Source organism: Chrysemys picta, chromosome 9 (genome assembly GCF_011386835.1).
Source record: "Chrysemys picta bellii isolate R12L10 chromosome 9, ASM1138683v2, whole genome shotgun sequence".
Classification (NCBI taxonomy): Eukaryota; Metazoa; Chordata; order Testudines; family Emydidae; genus Chrysemys; species Chrysemys picta.
The window spans coordinates 5,946,417-5,966,284 of NC_088799.1; the positions used below are offsets into that span (position 1 = coordinate 5,946,417).

Here is a 19,868-nt window from a genome sequence, read left to right on the forward strand (position 1 = left end):
CAGCCAGCTACAATAGTTGAGGGACCTATTCCTGCACTGGAATAATGAGGATACAAAGCAGCCTCTGCAGATTGTTTCTTTGCCCCATGTTGCAAAACTTTAAATCATTTCTGTTTGGTTTTGCTGATTTAAAAACTGGGGGAAATGTAAATTTCACTATTTTAGTCAGATGGTAAAACCAGTGTGAACACTATTAAGCGCCAACCAAGTTTAAAATAGGAAAGCAGGCATTAATCGCATGCATGAGAGGTTTGCATTTTACAGTGAAACCCTCTATAGCTAACTTCTGTGTGCAAGAAAACTACTAGAGTAGAAAGGCAATAACTAGAAAAGTGGATTTACAGAAGAAAAGGACAAGATGTAATGGAGTTTATACCCAGCAAACGTATTTTAGCAAATGAAATTGATTACTAGAGGATAAGAACTAATAGGATGCCCTTCTGTGAGCAAAAGCAGTAAAATTGATCAAATTCTAGCAGTCCAGACATGAAGAGAAAGGTTTGAGCTATATTTATTTGATTTTAAATCACTTAAGTAAACTAGTGACTGCATTGTATCAAACTGCTGTGGAATATGACAAGTTTTACCCCTTGATGCTTTTCCACATGGGGAATCTCAGGAAAAATTAATCCAAATTAACTAAAAGTATAAATTTAAAGTGGATTAAATGGCATTAAACCAGTGTGGACACTCTTATTCAGAATTAGCGTGGCGTTCATTCAGTTTACAGCTTGACTACGGGGGGCACTCAGGAAAATTACTTCCAATTAACTAAAGGAGTGAATTAAAAGTGGATTAGTTAAACTGCATTAAACTCTTATATGGACACTCCCATTCAGAATTAAAGTGGCCTTTGGAAGTGAATTAAACTAAACCAAATTAAGACCATTTAATTCTGAAAGAGAATGTCCATATAGGGACTTGATACGATTTAACCCATCGTTTTTAATTTTACGTGTTTGGTTAATTTGGATTAATTTTCCTGATTGTCCCCATGTAGACAAGCCCTCAGTCTACACTGTAAGGGGATGCTCTTGCCAGGAAATACTGGAGAGCTCTTTTTAAAGACCTCCTACTTTATGAGATCACTCAGGAGGGACAAATTGTTTAATATTCCTCTGTCTGTTCCCTTAGAAACTGATTTAGTGGGCCAATTATTAACCACCTCCTTGGAAAGGCCCTTTTCTAACTAGACGTCTCTTAGCCTGATCTTGCCATGAGTATTCAACAAAACTCTCAACTCAGGGTAACTTCCCTTCTAGCCAGGGCCGGCTCCAGGCACCAGCCTGGCAAGCAGGTGCTTGGGGTGGCCACTCTGGAGAGGGGCGGCACGTGCGGCAATTCGGCTGACAGTCCCTCGCTCCCGCTCGGAGCGAAGGACCTCCCGCCGAATTACCGCTGCAGATCGTGGCTTTTTTTTGGCTGCTTGGGGCGGCCAAAACCCTGGAGCCGGCCCTGCTTCTAGCCCCCTACTTTGTCCACCCAACCCACCCTCAGTGCTTCCTCTCACCCCATCTGATTGCCAAGCAATCTTATCCTCTCTCTTCTCTTTCAGCAACTTTTCCCTCCTGACAACCAGCCCTATCCAAGAAGTTCTACAGCTGTTAAGTTAAAATACTACGTTATGTTTTGATCTTGCATCGTGCGGAACCCCCGTAATATTCAGAAACACATTTTACACTCCTGAAAAATCTTGATGTGGGAAACCTGGTAGACCCATTGGCACTGTCTTTGGTGAGGGGGCCACTGGTATTTTGTCTCTCCAAACTGTCGCAAGTTGTGGGTTCCTTCCCAAGCTATTTATTACACTAGGAAAAAAGGTTAATTTCAAATATATCTAACATCATCTGATTTGAGTAGCACATTCAAAATGCTATTAAGTTGTGCCCCTGGCACTAGCTTGCAACATAAAATACACTTTTCTGTTTCTTCTGTACCTTTCCAGGAAATGATATGGTAATTCTCATGCAGCTTTTTTAGGCTGTAAATATTTATCACCCTGCATTCTCATTTCTCCTCTAGGCCAGAAAGTGATGCCATTTCTTCCCATGGCAGGGACGGCAAATTCCAGTCTATGCATAACTGTCGTCCTCCCACTCGTAGTGGCAGCAGGTCCAGCACTTCCGACTTTTGTATTTCCTCTGCAGGTAAGGATATTCTGAGAATGCTGCTGTTCATTGTTCCTTAACTGGGTCGGACATTTGGAGACGGGGATGCCTCGTGGTTGGGCTGTGGAGTTCTAAAATATGCTCTGCCGCTGACTTCCTTTTTGGGATGGCATCATTTACAAGCCCTGAGCCCCCAGCATGCAGTGCTCCATCTTGATCCAAGCAGAGCTGCAACCCAAAGACATAAGGGCCCGAAACTGCAGTATGCAGTGTTGCATCTTGAGCTAGATGAAACTGCGCTCTACAGACTACAGGTCCAAGAAAGCCATGTTCCATCTTGAATCAAATGGAACTGCAGCCCACAGAATCTACAGTTTCCAGCAGGCAATATTACTGTCCTCAAATAAGCCCTTTGCTTGGGCCTAAATGAATTGTCGCTGGGACCTGTCGTCTCCTCTCTATTACCATTGAAGGCAGCTGCAGTCACTTTCACAACTAGGCTGAAATGATAAACTGTGGTTGAGGATGGGAACCCATTAAGTTACAGCTGCAGAGTGGGAGGGCCATAAACAGGATAGTAAAAAAGTTTGGGGGGGAGAGGGCAGCATATCCCCCCTCATCTCCTCCCTTGTGGTTACACCTGTACGTCTGTTCCGTAGGATTTTAAATTAGCTGTGGCCCTTAGGCCCCTAGCACGTTGCCAGAGCCGCCCTCAGCTGGGCAGCATTTATAGACTCATAGACTTTAAGGTCAGAAGGGACCATTATGATCATCTAGTCTGACCTCCTGCACAACGCAGGCCACAGAATCCCACCCATCCACTCCTGTAACAAACCCCTGACCTATGTCTGAGTTATTGAAGTCCTCATATTGTGGTTTAAAGACCTCAAGGTGCAGAGAATCCTCCAGCAAGTGACCTGTGCCCCACGCTGCAGAGGAAGGCGAAATACCTCCAGGGCCTCTGCCAATCTGCCCTGGAGGAAAATTCCTTCCCAACCCCAAATATGGCGATCAGTTAAACCCTGAGCATGTGGGCAAGACTCACCAGCCAGCCCCCAGGAAAGAATTCTCGTAGTAACTCAGATCCCACCCCATCTAACATCCCATCACAGACCATTGGGCGTATTTACCTGCTAATAATGAAAGATCAATTAATTACCAAAATTAGGCTATCCCATCATACCATCCCCTCCATAAACTTATCAAGCTTAGTCTTCAAGGTCCTGTTGTAGAGAACAACAGCATGGAAGGCTCTGCTAGAGATTCTCTCCTTGCAACTTGAATGGAAGCTAACACAAACTCATCCGGGCCTGCTTTTGAGAAGGGGAAGGGCATGCAGCTTATTGATTGGGGTAGTGGGGTCCCAGCCTATTTGCAGGGGTCAGTTCGACTGTGTAAATTAGGCACTAACAGCAAAATGTGTTGGGATCTCAGTTACAGTGTCTTGCAGCTGGCAGTGCAGAATTATTAAAAAGTCCCCGACTAAGATGTCTTTGCTTCGCTAAAAAAATATGCTTTGAATCAGTAAAGAAATGGCATATTTTTTTTAAATTTCCGAAAGGAAATGAAAGGGATTTTGAGAAGAGTAACCAAGGTTTCACAGACAAGAATCTGCTTGCATAATGTGCAGAGCTGATATAATAGGCCTAACCCAAGACAGGGGGTACAATAGGAGCAGATGAAGTTCCAGCTCAAGGCATGCATTTGAGCACTCCATATATTCTGTCATAATGAGAGGCATGGTCTTCAAGCCTCAGATTTCTCAGTAGCGCATAGGAACAGAACAAAAACATTCTGCAGAGATCAGCTGGCCAGAAACATTGGCTCAGAACATCAGAGGTTATAAGCTAATAGGAAACCCGCTGACTTGGCAGTTTTCCTATATTGAGGAAAAACCAGTATTCAAACTTCGTAAAGGGGATTAAGCAAATCAGACATCAAAGGTGCTACTATTTGCTGATTAAAAATGTCTGGTAGGATGAAACCCTCTATTGGATACTGATTCTGAGAAATAATCCCTCTATTTCTAAGGGACAGTTCAGTCCGAAGGAGCCCAAAGTGTCTTGTAAATGGTGTGTTTAGATATTATCTCACCCCTGAAATACAGCCATCTCTGGCGTGGAAATGCAACAGCCATTCCTTGCCAGTGATGCTATACAGCAGTTTGTTAATAGGGGCATGTTAAACAACAGGAAATTTAGGTAAGAGCAGAGTGTAAATGCTATTGTTTAATTTGACACAGACAATGGAATTAATGCCCCTACCCTTGGAAAAAGTGCTATTAACTCTTTAATCATCACAGATAAATAGAGCCTTGATACTATGTCTCATCTAAACCAAAATCTACTCGTAGGTTCTATCCAGATTGTGTAGATGTGGATGTATTTAATATATAGCTTATCAAGAGGACTACATGAGTTGCAGTATCTCTTTTTGTAGGAGGGGAGGTCACTAAATGGGAACGTGTTACATATATATCTATGCACATATTTTAAGTATAATATACTTTTGCAGGCAAATATCCTTTTCGAATAGCAGAGACAAGGTTCTTTTTAATAGTCATGCAACTAGTCCAGTATTGTTGTCGTAAGGGTTCCCAGTGGTTTGCCTCAGGTGTCACCTTGCAAAATAAATGATTGCTCATCCATTTCTCCCCTGATCTTTGGGATTCAGAAAGGAAAAGGGGATGGAAGAGGTGAGAAGCAAGAAGAGAGAACTTGGTGCTTGATCCAGCTGCTATTGAAGTCAGTGGCAAGACACTCCTTTAATTCAGTGGAAGTTGGATTGGGTGCTTGGTGCATTCCCATCTGGTTGCAACACTGTGATCCTATGGAAAATTATTACCATGAAAAGGTTGAGCCAAAACCAATATGTAGAATAATCACATGAAACTACAAACCTACAAATCTTAGTGTGCAAAACTCTTCTGTCCCCTCCTCTGTAACGCTTTTCCATACGTGTCTGATAAAAATTGTGCTCCCTCTAGAAGCTCTGTTGTCGCCCAATAATATTGTTCTGCAGTAGGGCATTTAGTTAGTTAAGTTTTGCCCTTGGTGTACTGGAAACCTGATCATGATCGTGTTGGTCATTTTCCAACTTCATTTTGAACAGCCCAGGATTGAGGGTGTCATTGGGTTTGATGCAGTGGAGGTATAAAATGATCAGAAATTGACCAGGAGTGAAGGCCTGGGTGAGACGAAAGCTTCAGATGCACAGGTGGATCGATGTAATCCAGGCTGAGTCACAAGGAAGTGCCTGCCCTTGCCCCAACAAACCTTTGCCCACTTTCTGCTCATCCATACCTGGACCTTCACCCACCTGGGAATCCCTCTCCTTTCTCATTAGGATCTAGTTCGGACCACCACTCTTCCATTTACCAACATGGTAAGGACAGGGTGGCCATGACCCTCTGACACCTGTTTGCAACCTTCAAGCAAAGACCCTGTGATCTCCCCAGGTCTGATCATTGCACTTCTTTCACAGAACGTGAGACAATAATAGAAAACTCTCTCCAGCTGGTCTGGTGCTTGTCTGAAAGTGTCCCAGTGTATGTCCTTATTTCAGTACATGAGAGCAGTACACTTTTATGAGAGCACCAAATGAAAATGCTTTGGGGGCATGTTTTCTAAGTGAGGGAACTTAGCCACCAGTGCCTCCTCACTCCAGTTGGATTCGCATGTCTTAGTCCCCAGTGCCCCTCTCAGAAAACTGACTTGTCCTTTCATGCACAAGTCTGATTTATACATTCTACACTAGTGCTGGGCAGGGGTGGGCAATCTGGTTTCATGAGCAAATGTCATAACATGATACTGACAGTGGGGTCTTTGAGTGGCTGCTCCTTGTGTGAGGGGAACTCAGACTAACAATGTTTATTTGTAATTTGTAAAGTGACACCTCTGCCTTGAAACATTACCTCTTTTCAAACAGCAATTGAAACAGACTCATCTAAGGTATTCTCAGCGGATCAACACGTCCCAGCAGTTACTGAAGTCCTGTCTGCCCGATCCACTGATTTTGTCCAGGACAAAGTTAATGGGCAATCATACAGGTATGATTTAAAGTGCTGAATATCAGGAAACGGGGAAGTACTCCAGGTGGTTACCAGCTAATTTCATACTATTGTGAAGCCAATTGATGTATGATGTAGTGTGGTGTGACACAGCTGTGATGACACTTGCCAAACAAAATACTCTTACCTCTGCCAGTGGCAGCTATTCAGTTTTTAAAAATCTGGGCCAGAACAGAAGAAATCTAAAGCAAACTGATTTAATTAATGAACATCAGCCATAAGCCTCAACACTGTCACCTGCAAAAATAAATCCTGATTGCTTCCTTAGATGACTTACTGTGCAGAAAAACCATTTATTATATCCATCAGGAGTCAGAGCCATTGGGAGCATGACAGAGATCGAGTCCTTGAGTTATCCATTGAGTACTTCTGTGGAAAAATCTGCAGGGCACAAATTGGGCTCCTCAGCCACTTAAAAACCCACCAATGAACCCCCTTGGCAGACATCATCCTCGCATCGAGGGATAGCCAAAGACAGCAGCAGGGCAAGTTCTTCCATCAGTGTGCTCCATCCCTAACCCAAAGAGATCACTACTGCTTGGCCTCTCCGCAAGGGTTTGTCATGGAACTGCAACTGTGATGCTGTTGGGTTGGGGATCCTTGTCTATTAGGAACTGGACCCCGAGACCCACTATCTTTTTTTCATAGATTCCCTCAAATAACCATTGGGTGGCACCAACTTTTGCTGCTGCCTGACTTGGGGCAGATTTGAAGCAGTGACTCAGAAGCAAAAGAACCTGGAGTGGATGAGGATAGATGCTGAAGGGGCCGGGTGTGGATGTGTTGGGGAGAGGATATACCAAGCCAGTATCTGGACCAACTTTCAGAGGTTCTGGCGACCTTCAGGTCCCGTGGACTTCAGTTGAAGCTGTGGGTACTCACCCTTCTGGGAATTGGGCTCTGTGGGTAGAGCTTTCTGTTTCTCTGTTGCATACATCTCCCCATTATTTCCTTAATTTCTCAGTTGCTCTGTTCCAATGCTGAGATCTGATACATTATCTGTTGCCAACAAGTTAGCACTTCTGGGACATGTAATGGTCCGATTCTGTTGCCCTGCAGCAGCATTTATATTTCTGAATTGCCCATCTCCATGGTAACTGAGCAAACATTACAAACACGAACAGAAGTATGTGAAAGGATCCACGTGTCCTCCCCTGGGTCAGACAGAGCCGGCTGTTTCTCAGACACTCTGGATGCAGCTAGCTGCGAACTGGCAGCATCCCCACCCCATTCCCAGCACAATGTGTACACGTACACGCGTGCGCACGCTCTGTGTTAATGTTTAAACGTAACCTTTTCTTGGGATTTGCATTTACTGATAAAAAAAAAAAAAGCAAACCTCTGCCTAAGCTTCCTTCCTTTGCCTCTATGGGATGCCTCACCCCTTTTTATCCTCCTGGGTTGAGCGAATAGGGCTCACCTTGTCTACTGAGTCACCAGAAATAACTCTCCGGCTCCGTATAGTGGCTTATGACCTGTAATAGTGGGGTATCCCTTTCTTCACTGACGTACAGCTCTTGTTTTAGAGGAGTCTCTATGTGGAGATGCGAAAGTGAAATCTCACCCATGAGGCAATTTTTCTTTTTCCCCCATGTTTGCAGTGATTTGTACGTACAAAAGCCGCCTAAAGTTATGGATATTGGAATGTAGCCATTTGCAAAGCAAACAGTGTGCTGGATTTTCTGCATTAGAGGTGCTAAGTCAACATGGTGCTTCTACAGTAGCCAAACATGCCTTTTGTTCCAATGTCTCATTTCCTCCATTGGATAAATACTTAAATGAACTAGTTCCGACAATGAACAACAAAGTGAGTGGACCATTGCTTCCACCTTAGTTTTGCCCACTGTAAGCAATCTTCTCCATGCTGCGCATTGGCCGAGGCTAGGGTTACCATATTTCAACAATCAAAAAAGAGGACGGGAGGAGCCCCGCCCCTGTCCTAGCTCCGCCCCTGTCCTGTCCTAGCCCCGCCCCTGCCCCTTCCACTCCCTCCCACTTCCTGCCCCCTCAGAACCCCCAACCCTCCCCCCCACTCCTTGTCCCCTGACTGCCCCCCAGGACTCCACCCCCTCCCTAAGCCTCCCTGCCTCTTGTCCCCTGACTGCCTCCTCCTGAGACCTTCCCCACATCCTAACTGGCCCCCTAGGACCCTACCCCCTACCTGTCCCCTGACTGCCCCAACCCTTATCCACACCCCCACCCCCTGACAGCCCCCCCCAGAATTCCTGACCCATCTAAACCCCTCTGCTCCCTGTCCCCTGACTGCCCCCTCCTGGGACCCCTGCTCCTAACTGCCCTCCAGAACCCCACCCCCTACCTAAGCCTCCCTGTTCCTTATCCCCTAACTGCCCCTTCCTAAGACCCCCCCCCCAACTGCCCCCCAGGACCCTACCTCCTACCTGTACCCTGACTGCCCAAAACCTTATCCACCCTCCCACAGAAAGCCTGCCCCGAACTCCCGACCCCCCCCCCGCTCCTTGTCCCCTGACTGCCCCCTCCTGGGACCCCTGCTCCTAACTGCCCTCCAGAACCCCACCCCCTACCTAAGCCTCCCTGTTTCTTGTCCCCTAACTGCCCCCTCTTGAGACCCCCCCACCTGTACCCTGACTGCCCAAAACCTTACACCCCCAACCCCCAGACAGCCCCCCCCGAACTCCCTGACCCATCCAACCCTCCCCCCTGCTCCCTGTCTCTTGACTACCCCCCCCAGAACCTCCCTGCCGCTTCTCTGGCCCCCGGCCCCCTTACTGTGCTGCAGAGCAGCGCGCTCGGCAGCGGGGGAGGGCAGCAGGGTCGGAGCTCCAGACGAGCGATCTGTGAATGCAGGGAGGGAGGGAGGGGGTGTCAAGTTTCAGGAGAGAAGTGCAGGAAGGGCTCTGGCTCTGGCTGTGGGAGCCCCGGCTGCTCTGTAAGCCGGGCGCACGCTCTGCATGGCGGGGGGGGAGGAGGGGAAGTCCGGACATTGACAAATTCCCCCCGGACGCTATTTTTAACCCAAAGAATCCGGACGAATGGTAACCCTAGCCGAGGCATATATGGAAAGTATGCACTGAGGCAGAGCAGAATAGTTTTGTTTCAATGCCAGGGACCCTGGGCCTGATCCCTCTTTCACTCACAGCAATGTAAATCTGGAATAACTCCATTGAAGTCACTGAGGGCTTGGCTACACTTGCGAGTTACAGCTCAATAAAGCAGCCCTGGGCTCCCTAGCTCACTCCCTGTCCACACTTGTAAGGCACGTAGAGCGCTCTGACTCCGCGGCTACAGCGCTGCTGGTACTCCATCTTGGCAAGAGGAATAACATTTGCTGCGCCCCCACTGGAGCGCTGCGGCACCAGTGTGAATGAGGTGTTGCATTACTGCGCTCTGATCAGCCTTCGGAAACGTCCCATAATCCCCTGAAGTCAAGTGGCCACTCTTGTCATTGTTTTGAATCACTGCAGGAATGCCGAAGTGCCCTTTGAAGGCTCCATTTCTGACAGCCGGCTGCTTATCTGCTCTGAGACAAATCAACCATTACTGTGGAATGCTGTGTGTGTGTGTGTGTGTGAGAGGGGGGGGGAAGGGGGGATCTGCTGCTGTCTGAACTTACAAGACAGCAAAAACCCACTCTCTCTCTCTCCCCCCACATACACACAACACGCTCCCTTCAGACTCCACCCCCCCCATTTGAAAAGCACATTGCAGTCACTTGCATGCTGGGATAGCTGCCCATAATGCACTGCTCCCAGTGCTGCTGCAAGTGCTGCAAATGTGGCCACGCCAGTGCGCTGTCAGCTGTCAGTGTGGACAGAGTGCAGCGCTTTCCCTCCTGCGCTCTCCGAAGGCTGGTTTAACTGAAAGCGCTCCACATCTGCAAGTGTAGCCAGGCCCTGAATTTACATTGGTATTAAACCAAACTGAGAAATGAATGAAGCCCACTGACTCTGACAGTTCATATTGCAATGACTTTATTTCTGTTGCAACAAATTATCATTTTAGCTAATGAATGACGGAGTGACAATTGCCCATTGTACTTTTATTGATCTGCGGCATTCTCATTGTCTGAGTATAGACCTGTTGTGGTTTTAGCCAATCAAAAACTAATTTATGTATAATAAAGTCTGTCTTTATTTAATAGTCTACAGAACACTTGTCAATAAGCTGGCTTTTGACAAGCTGAAGTTGTATTTGTATTTGGTTAAGAGCAAGCGCAGTATTATTTTAATATCTCAGGCCCTTCATTCGGCACCTGCAGAAGAGAGAGAGTTTGGATACCTCCCTAATGTCACGTTTTTAATTATCTAGAAATTCAACTGTGGTTCCTCTGGAGAAAACAAGGCCGTCATTAATCTTCATACATTCAAACCCTATCACATCCAATGATGGATCTTTCTTCTCCAGTTATTTCTCTGGCTTCAGGCTGCTACTGGGAAAGCAAATAGGTTTTTTTCTTCTAAATAAAGATTTAAGTTTTGTTGTAATGCTAAGGGGGATGAAAACTCTCCGTGCATGGCAGCAAGTTGTCATAAATAATTCCTCCTATGGGAGACAAGGTGGGCAAGGTAATATCTTTTATTGGACCAGCTTCTGTTTGTGAATGAGACAAGCTTTCTAGCTTACACAGAGCTCTTCATCAGGTCTGGAAAAGGTACTCAGGGAGGGTGTCACAGCTAAATAAAAGGTGGAACAAATCGTTGAGCATAAGTAGTTAACACACATCCTAAGAGACTATTCAAGGTGAAGTGGCCAGTTACAGGGCCGGTTCCAGGGTTTGGGCAGCCACAAGCAGCCAAAAAAAAACCAAAGCCGCGATCGCGATCTGCAGCGGCAGTTCGGTGGAAGGTCCTTCGCTACGAGCGGGAGTGAGGGGCCGTCTGCCGAATTGCTGCCGAAGAGCTGGACCTGCTGCCCCTCTCCGGAGTGGCCGCCCCAAGCACCTGCTTGCCAAGCTGGTGCCTGGAGCCGGCCCTGGCCAGTTAACACCTCTGGAGTTATAGGACAAAAGAGGAGGTACTGCTAAATATTTTCCCATGACCTATTTGTGTCCAGCACCTCTCTAGTTAAACTCTAATTATTTTTGGCTAATTCTGTTTTCATCGAGTTTTGGATATTGATATTTGATAGGTGGCTGAGGTACAGTGGACATGTGGACACCTAGGGGTCTACTATCAACACTTGCCATATGCTCCATGTATTTTGCCTTCAACATGGGAGATTTTATACCTTAAGTTTATTCCCTGTCCTCTTGCACTTGTGCCTTTGCAAAGACATGGATTCTGATTGCTCTGTTTTACTTTGTCTCTAAGTATGCTTTTTACAGTATAGCTATTTAGGTTCCTATAGCTAATCTCCAGGGAGATCCTTAATGGCCATGCAAGGGCTTTTTAACATGCAGAATTTTAGATCTAGACTGTATGTGGGACTGAGGGATAGGGAAGCTTACTTTCTGCCCAAATGTTGCAAAGCGTGTTTAAGGATTGTTTTTGGTAGTCATTAGCATTTTAATGATTATCTACATCTGTAGATGTACATCTGTAACAAGTACATCATTAGAATATCAAAAACTAAATAAGTTGAAAGCAAGTGACAAAAACTGCAAACCGGAGATGACCGTGAAACTATTTTGTGGACAGTAACATTTAAATCACTTTTGTTGGTTCTAAATCCCTGTGATCTTTTGTAATAGCACCATGGCCTGGAATTTTGTTTTGGCCAGTCAGATTCCTCTTTTTGTAAATGCCTTTTCCCTACACTGGATATCATCTGCATGATCTTTTGAAATGATTAGGAAGGGTAATAAACGACTATCTGAGAGAGATCTTGCTACAAAGATGGTTCAGAGCAGACTTTTAACCGACTGATTAGCAAGTCTGTGTCACTGACTGATTAGCAAGTCTTACAGCTAGTGTTTGCAAAAGCAAACTCCCGGAAAAATAATGTTATTTAAAAAATAAAAGAAATGTTTGCTAGCGTAGCTCTGCAAAAGGTGAAACAGCAGCCAACTCTGCAGCATTCCATCCAGAGTGGAAGATTAGCTGTCCTCAAATCCTCCTAATCACTCTTCCTATCCCTCACAATGGCTTCTTTTGATGAAGCAAAAGAGGCCCTCCAGCTACCACTTCAATTACCTATTGCTGGTTGGCACTTTTTGGGTCTCTTCTCTTGACTCTAATTTTATTTCCTCCTAAAGGTGATTGTCCTTTTCATGCTGAAATTGTTTCGGTTTGGTCTTTTCTGGTTAGGAAAAGTATGGCTGGCTAGAGTCATAAATTAATATAGACCCAAAAGCAAGAATACTCCATGGATCAACGCTTGGGGCACTGGCCAGGTGCCTCCAGAGAATCCACCAACACTAGTTAGTACCTCTCATTCCCCTCACAAGAATACTGATCCTGGAAAGAGGGCTAAGAGAGGAGACTTTATCCTTGCGTCCTTCTGACTAAACTCTGAACAGAACTGAACTTAGGGCACAGGGTGGGGCATTAAGTAAGGGCAGATGTTAAAGAGGCTCACACTACAAACGAGAAGTGCATGGATTATACAACTGAGGGAGAGCCAAGGGAACTTAGCTTGCCATGATCCACATGTGTGAGGGAGACCTGTGAGGTGCCAGTGCCTACAAATCCCATTAACCTGAACGGGAGTTGAGAAATCTCAGGATCGACACCTAGATGAGACGCCCAGGTAAAAATAATAGGGCAGTCTTAAACTGATGTGAGAGCCATATATTCAGCTCTTCAATAGCTTTGTAGCACCTCAGGTTCATTGATTCTGTGTTTGTGACCTAAGTAGTATTCAGTGGAAAACATAAGAGCCATGGAAGGGAATGTGGCTCCTTAATGAGGCGTGTGTTTTCTAAGGTGCAGCTGAGGGGGTACCATGTTCATGTCCATCTGTGACCTCGCTAGACTTTGGCCAGTGTGTCTAGCGCTGTGTTGGCGAGGGTGTGCAATGAGTAGGGTTACCATACATCCTCTTTTTCCCGGACATGTCCGGCTTTTCGGCAGTCAAACCCCTGTCCGGGGGGAATTGCCAAAAAGCCAAACATGTCCGGGAAAATGGCGGCTCTGCTCCTCCCCGACTCTTCGGCTCTGTTTAAGAGCCGAGCTGCCCAAGCGCTACCGGTTTCGGGCAGCCCCGTGCCTCCAGACCCTGCGCCGCCGGAGCCCGGGAGGGGAAGTACCCGGCTGGGGGCGCAGGGTCCGGAGGCATAGGGGCTGCCCAAAGCCCGAGTGCTACCGGCTTCACGGTTTGCTGGGCAGCCTCCAGACCCTGCGCCCCCGGCCGGCACTTCCCCTCCCGGGCTCCAGCTGCGCTGGGGAAGCGCCGGCCGGGGGCGCAGGGTCTGGGGGCTGCTTGGCAAACCGTGAAGCCGGTAGCACTGGGGCAGCCCTTTACCCCTGGCTGGGAGTGGAAGGGAGGAGGGGGCGGAGTTAGGGTGGGGAAGGGGTGGAGTTGGGGCGGGGCTGGGGTGGGGAAATGGGCGGGGCCAGGGCCCGTGGAGGGTCCTCTTTTTTTATTTATGAGATATGGTAACCCTAGCAATGAGATTTGGTTGACTGTAGGTATCCAAATGGCAGTTAGATTCCTCCATGTTCTGCACCCTGTTCTGTCCCTTGATATAAAAACATGAGCATGAACACTCTAAATCTTTCCGTCTCTCTTCCAGCAGCGAGTTTTCCTCTGCCTTCACCGGTAAACGTAGGGTCCCGCGCACTCCCGAAGTGCAGAGTCCCAGTCCTCGAAAGGGAAAGATCCCAACCATTGCACCACAGTTCTCACAGTCCGGACCCCAGCAAACAAGCCGGCCCAGCTCTTCGGGATCATCTACAAGAAGCAGGCAGAGTAAGTGAAAAATTCTCACTCTTCAAGTTGTCTGTGTTTAGGGAGGAAAGAAGGAAGCTTTACAGCAGTCTCCATGAATGGTGTTATGTGCTGTAAATGTTCCAGCAGTATATGACTATGTAGTTATCCACTGCTGGATATACAATCATAGAATTCTATCCTGCTGAGCACGCTGCTCATAATTCGAGACCAGTGGTGGGCGGCCTGCGAGCCGCACGCAGCCTGTCAGGGTAATCTCTGGCAGGCCCTGAGACAGTGTTTACATTGACCGTCTGCAGGCACGGCTGCCCGCAGCTCCCAATGGCTGTGGTTCGCCATTCCCGGGCCGCCACTTCCCACAACTCCCATTGGCCGGGAATGGCGAACCGCGGCCACTGGGAGCTGCGGGCGGCCCTGCCTGCGGCTGGTCAATGTAAACGCTGTCTCACAGCCTGCCAGCAGATTACCCTGATGGGCCACGTGCGGGCCGCAGGTTACCCCCCACTGTTCAAGACTGTCATGTCAGCGTTTAGATCCAACCTCATAAGAACATAAGAACGGCCATATTGGGTCTGACCAAAGGTCCATCTAGCCCAGTATCCTGTCTTCCGACAGTGGCCAATGCCAGGTGCCCCAGAGGGGGTGAACCTAACAGGTAATGATCAAGTGATCTCTCTCCTGCCATCCATCTCCATCCTCTGACAAACAGAGGCTAGGGACACCATTCCTTACCCATCCTGGCTAATAGCCATTAATAGCCTCCTTTCTGCTTTTGTTATAGAAGGTGGCCCAATTTCAAAGGTGAATCTAAGTTAGTGACACTTAAACCTTCTTCCAGCCCCCAAATTAGACTTCCGGTCTAATCCTTTAGACTTCCTTTGGCTCACACCCACTTTACGTGTAACTTGCTTGGCCAATTAAATGATCACAATGGTCCCGTCTGGCTTTATAATCTATAATCTGTGAATCACTGTTGAATTTGACCTGCTGAGTGCGAGCCTAACAAAGTCTAAGGTGGTGTCGCTTGCTTGCCCAGACTCTGGAAGAGAGGAGGAGAGCTAGAAAAGGGGTGTGATGGCCAAGGAAGTGGAAGTGAAAGACGCTTCCAGCCTATTGTAATATTCTTAGCCCTTCTGACGCCTCAATGTGTAAGTGCCTCAGCTGACTCCCAAATGCTCACGCAGCAGTCAGTGCCGCTCAGCAGATGTAAAGGAGTCCAAGGGCTGTGTCTTCACTGGGAGAAAAGGTGTGTTCTTAACTCGAGTTAGCATCCTCGTGAGGACAAGGCACTTCTTGATTTTCATACGAGTCTGCAGGTTGAGTTAAAGATGGGGGATCCTTCTCTGTGTCTCGACCTGCTAACTCGTGTGAAAACTACAAACTGCTTTGTCCTCGTTAGGATTTCAACTCAAGAACACATCTGTCTTTTGCAATGACAAGGCCTGACATTTTTAGACACTTTGTTCCAAAACTCAGCTATATGCAGGCATATTTTTTTGGAGCCAGCATGAATAAATATGAAAGCACCTGCTAGCTGTGTACTTATTACAAGCAGGCGATAATCATCATTGGAATTTGCATTTTTGTAGCACTTACTATCTGAAGATCTTGGAGTGCTTTACAAGCATTAATTAGCTTCACAATGCCCCTAAGCCTCACCCGGTATCAGGTACATAAGTATTATTAAGCGCATTTTACAGATGGGGAAACTGAGACCCAGAGGGGAAGTGACGTGGCTGCGGTTACATAGTAAATCGGTGGCAGAGCTGGGACTCTACATAGTGAGTCAGTGGCAGAACCAGGATTAGAACCGAGTTAGTCCCATGTCCATCCCCCCCAGAGCATGCTGCTGGCCAGGTCCGTTAGCTTGACCCCATTGTCTTCCTGCTGCACATACCCTCCCTTTAGCTTTGATGTCAGTGCTTGCTGGTTCCTGTAATACGAGCACTGTCCTGACTGGATCGATAATGGTGTTAATAGCCAAGAATCCTTCCCCGGTTCCTGTTTCGCTCCCTGTTTAAAGGGAAGCGCTGCTGAAAAAGGGGAAAGAGCAGCATGCGCGCACACAAGGAAATGCTGTCCACGTGTCCAGCTTCTCCAGGGAGTGTGGAGCTGAGCGTGAATTCGTGCTCCTGGGTGCATGCGTTTTATGAAAGATCTGTCCTGACCGGTCCTCTCTACATCCAGGCTTGTGCTAAGTGCTCAGTGGGGGCTTTGAAGGGAGTTCTGTATCCAGGGAACCAGCCTACAGTGCAGCTTTGATCAAAATCACATTCAACCAAATGTGATCAGTGATTTAAGTCCCTTGTGTTTCTCTAAAGGCTCGGTATGTGCCTCCACAAGCCCAGACTCCCGGGCCACTGGAACTTCAAGACTTCGCCTGGACGTAGCTCTATTAATTCTGCCCTGAGTGTGCATCTTAAAGTTATGTGCACAGTGGATACATCTGATCACACAAACAGGCAGTTCCCTCTCCTGAGTGTTGGAAAGAGGCTCCAGGTTAGGCTTATTGCATCAGTCACAGATTCCCTGGCACTAACTTGGCTATTAATAGGGAATAATTCGCTGGTCACTGTATTATCTTGTTAGTAATGGCTGAGATTTCTAAGTAGTCTAGGGGCTGTAGACAGGTATCTCTCATAAATATTACTTTCAATATGTTTATCGTTTGTACAGCCTTTTGCCTTCACAAAGCACTTCGCAGATATTAATGAATGAACACCCCCCCCACCTCACATGGGTGTTGTGATACAGGTGTGCATCTTTGTCCCCATTTTACAGAGGGGAAAATTGAGATACATAGGTTAAGGGCCAGATTTTCTGAAGTGTCTGAAGATGCAGGTAGATGTCTACTGGGATTTTATGAAGCACCTAAATATTTAAAAATCTGGTCTTAAATGAGCAACCAAACCCAAGGATGAGGGCCAGACATGCCAAACCCATGAAAAAAAATGCACAAATTGGGCTTGTTTTTGGCTTAATTGGCTTATAGTTGCTTGTTGGCTAGTTTTTGGCTTGTTGCTTGTTTGACTTGTTACTTGTTGCTTCTTTTTTTTTTTCCAGCTCCCGGTAGGGCAAGCAGGGAGCAAGGGGGGAGAGAGAGTCAGGGGTGCACAGCGGGCCCACCCCAGTCCCAGACTGCACGCCGGGGAGATCTAGTCACACAGAGCATTGGGGTTCTTAGGGATTGGCTTGTTTTGGCCTTGCTTTGAAATGGGATTAGCTTGATTTTCGGCTTATTGTGAAAGTCGGGTGCTTATTGACCACGTGGAAGTTAGCAACTGTGATGAGGGCATGGGAGTGCTCAGACCTCTAGGCCTGTTCATTTTTGCATGCTCAGAGGGACTATACCCCCTCCCCCCCCCCCCCCCCACACACACACCCTTGGGTCAGGCTGATTTGTTTGTCTGACACAAGTTTCTGGTGACGTAGATTTTATGAGAGCCAAGCACTGGTCATGATGAGGAGAGAAAGATGATTGTCCGATACAGCTTATAGCCAGTGTAGTCCCACAGACTGGAGTCTCTCGCTTGTTATTAACAGTGTAACTTGTATTTTATAGAAAACAGCAACACATTTCAAGAAATCAAGTTTAGGCTCCATCTACAGCAGGAGCTAGGGGTGTGATTCCCAGCTGGGGGTAGACACTCACTAGCTCTCATTAAGTCCATGTGCCCTCAGTCACCCCAAAAAAAAAACCCATCTAGTCAAATGGTACGTCTACACTAGGAGCCCAGCTAGGGATAGGAGTCCCAGCTTGTGCGTCCTCATGCACTAGCTCTCATTGCTAAAAACAGTCGTGTTTGACTAGATGGGTTTCCCTTTTGGGGTGACTGAGGGCACGTGGACTTAATGGCTTCTGTATGCACAGGTAGCACGGGGGTATCTACACACCTACGGCCAAATTCCACCTTCATTTTGAGCCCTGCATCAGTAGTGACGTCATTGGGGGCTGCGCTGCACAGATGTAACATAAAGCAAAACTAGGCCCCCTCAGAGTAAAGCCAACAGCTTTGGGGCTTTTACTAGTTTCCCTCTTGCGCAAGCTTGTACAGGGAGGACACGTGGGCTTGCAGTTAAGGCACCAACCTGAGATTCGAGATCTGTGCTCAGTTCCCAACTCTGCCACAGACGCTCTGGGTAAATTATTTAACCTAATCTGTGCTCAGCTCCAACTCTGTAAAACGAGGAGAAGAATCCTTCCTTCCTTCCTTTCTTCCACTGTGTCTGTCTTGGCTATTCTGAGTGTGGATTCCTTGGGACAGGGGCTCTCTGACTATGTATATGTGCTGGACCTGATCTTGGCGGGGACATCTGGATGCTACTGGAATACAAAAAGAAGAAGAAGAAGAAAGGGTTAATTTATCTGTGGAAACACCAGCCCTTAACACAGCATCCCATTGTCCAGAAATGGTGACAGTAATATTTGACAAATAGGTGGAAGCTCAGATACAGTGTAAATGCCAGTCATGACTAAACCCATATTTTCAACATTGTAACATTTGTGGTTTAAGTTTCCTTTGTGCATTTTTGCTGTGCTGTTCGTGCTGGTGTCCAGGTTGAACAGGTGTTCCCCACAGGCAGAGGACATCTGATAATCAGTTCTACTTTCAGCTGACAGTCCCTTTCTTACTCCCCTTCTGCAGGCAGCCAGTCCTCCAGGAAGTGAGAGCAGTTCCTTTCTTCAGCAACCACCTGGCTTATCCTTTAAGGACACAGGTAGCATCCTGTAACAAGACTCCTAGCTTCACTGGCAGCAGCCCCAGAGGAGAGTGAGGTTATCAACACTCCACTGCATATGCCTTGCACTGTGATTCAGGGATTATCTGATGGGATGTGTCCCCTATTGGTTAAAACAAGAGACCTTCTCAGGAATCACAATTTGGGTAGCAGCGCCACTCCAGCAGCAGACGAGGACTGGTTGGATAGATGTACACAATCCAATTATTCCTAATAGTTTATTCTGAAGCGACATTGCTGAATAGAATTAAACAGAGTGTGTGTGTGTGTGTGTCTTCCTCCCCCCCCACACACCCCCCCGAGGGACTGCTCTGGGGAGAAGGTCCACAGGGCTGATGTAATGAGCTGGCTGAAGTGTACTGTTTACATGTTGTTCACTGGACCAAATTCTGGACCTGCTTTTAAAACTAGCCCTTGGTTTATGAGCTGAGGGGATGGAACATCTATGTACAGGGAAACTTCAGCAGCCAAGAAAGACCATGTGTCTGGTTCTGTGCTGACTAATGCCCCATGCAATCCTGTTCACTTCACGGGGCTTACATGCATGTAAGTGAGCTCTGAATTTGGCCCGCTGAGATTTGTGCTGGGTGCTTGGTCGACAGGGATCCTAGTCTTCCGTGATTAAAAACCCCCAAATTCTCCTATAAAAAATATTAAAAATCCGCCTTTTTATGTGATGAAAATGAAACACTGAATTTAGTTTCCCAAGTCACAATATCTACAGGTATCAGTTGAACATGATATTTTATTGCTATATTTACAATTTGTAAGCGAGTTCGAAGCCTACCAGTGCCATCAGTCCTTAAAATAAAATAAAATTAATAGAATTGCAATTTGTATTTTTTGCATATCCCAGATACTTCTGTGTCTGTATTCTGTCCAGTGGAACCCCATTTATCCGATCTAATTGGAACGGTGGCAGATCCGCTGAAGCCCGAGCTCTGCCGCCCGGGGCTGACTGCTCCAGTTTGTTTACGACGGACAGCTGGATAAGGGAGGCTCTGATAAACGGGTGTGAGTGTGTGGTTTTCTTTTTTCACAAAATGTAAAAACTGAAGCGTCTCTGTAAAAACGCCAATTGTGCGTTTTTCCGCAGCAAATGGATTTCTAGGATCCCTGTTCATCCGCCTTATTTGAGACGTGTG

General features: G+C 46.9%; 1 protein-coding gene across 9 annotated transcripts in view; it reads left to right on the plus strand.

Moving 5' to 3' along the window:
• ARMC9 (armadillo repeat containing 9) overlaps positions 1-19,580 on the plus strand; it is a 109,328-nt gene extending 89,748 nt beyond the window's left edge. For 6 of the 9 annotated variants that reach the window (XM_008173716.4, XM_024110287.3, XM_065557590.1 and 3 more), the window contains 4 exons: positions 2,023-2,147; positions 6,036-6,156; positions 13,829-14,004; positions 18,630-19,580. In XM_008173716.4, the coding sequence (XP_008171938.2) occupies positions 2,023-2,147; positions 6,036-6,156; positions 13,829-14,004; positions 18,630-18,652 (445 nt within the window). In that variant the 3' untranslated portion in view covers positions 18,653-19,580. Of the gene's footprint in view, positions 1-2,022; positions 2,148-6,035; positions 6,157-6,825; positions 6,998-13,828; positions 14,005-18,629 lie in introns of those variants that run through there. The other 3 variants (XM_024110286.3, XM_065557589.1, XM_042843924.2) reach the window with 3 other exon arrangements.
• Positions 19,581-19,868: the final 288 nt, after the last annotated feature.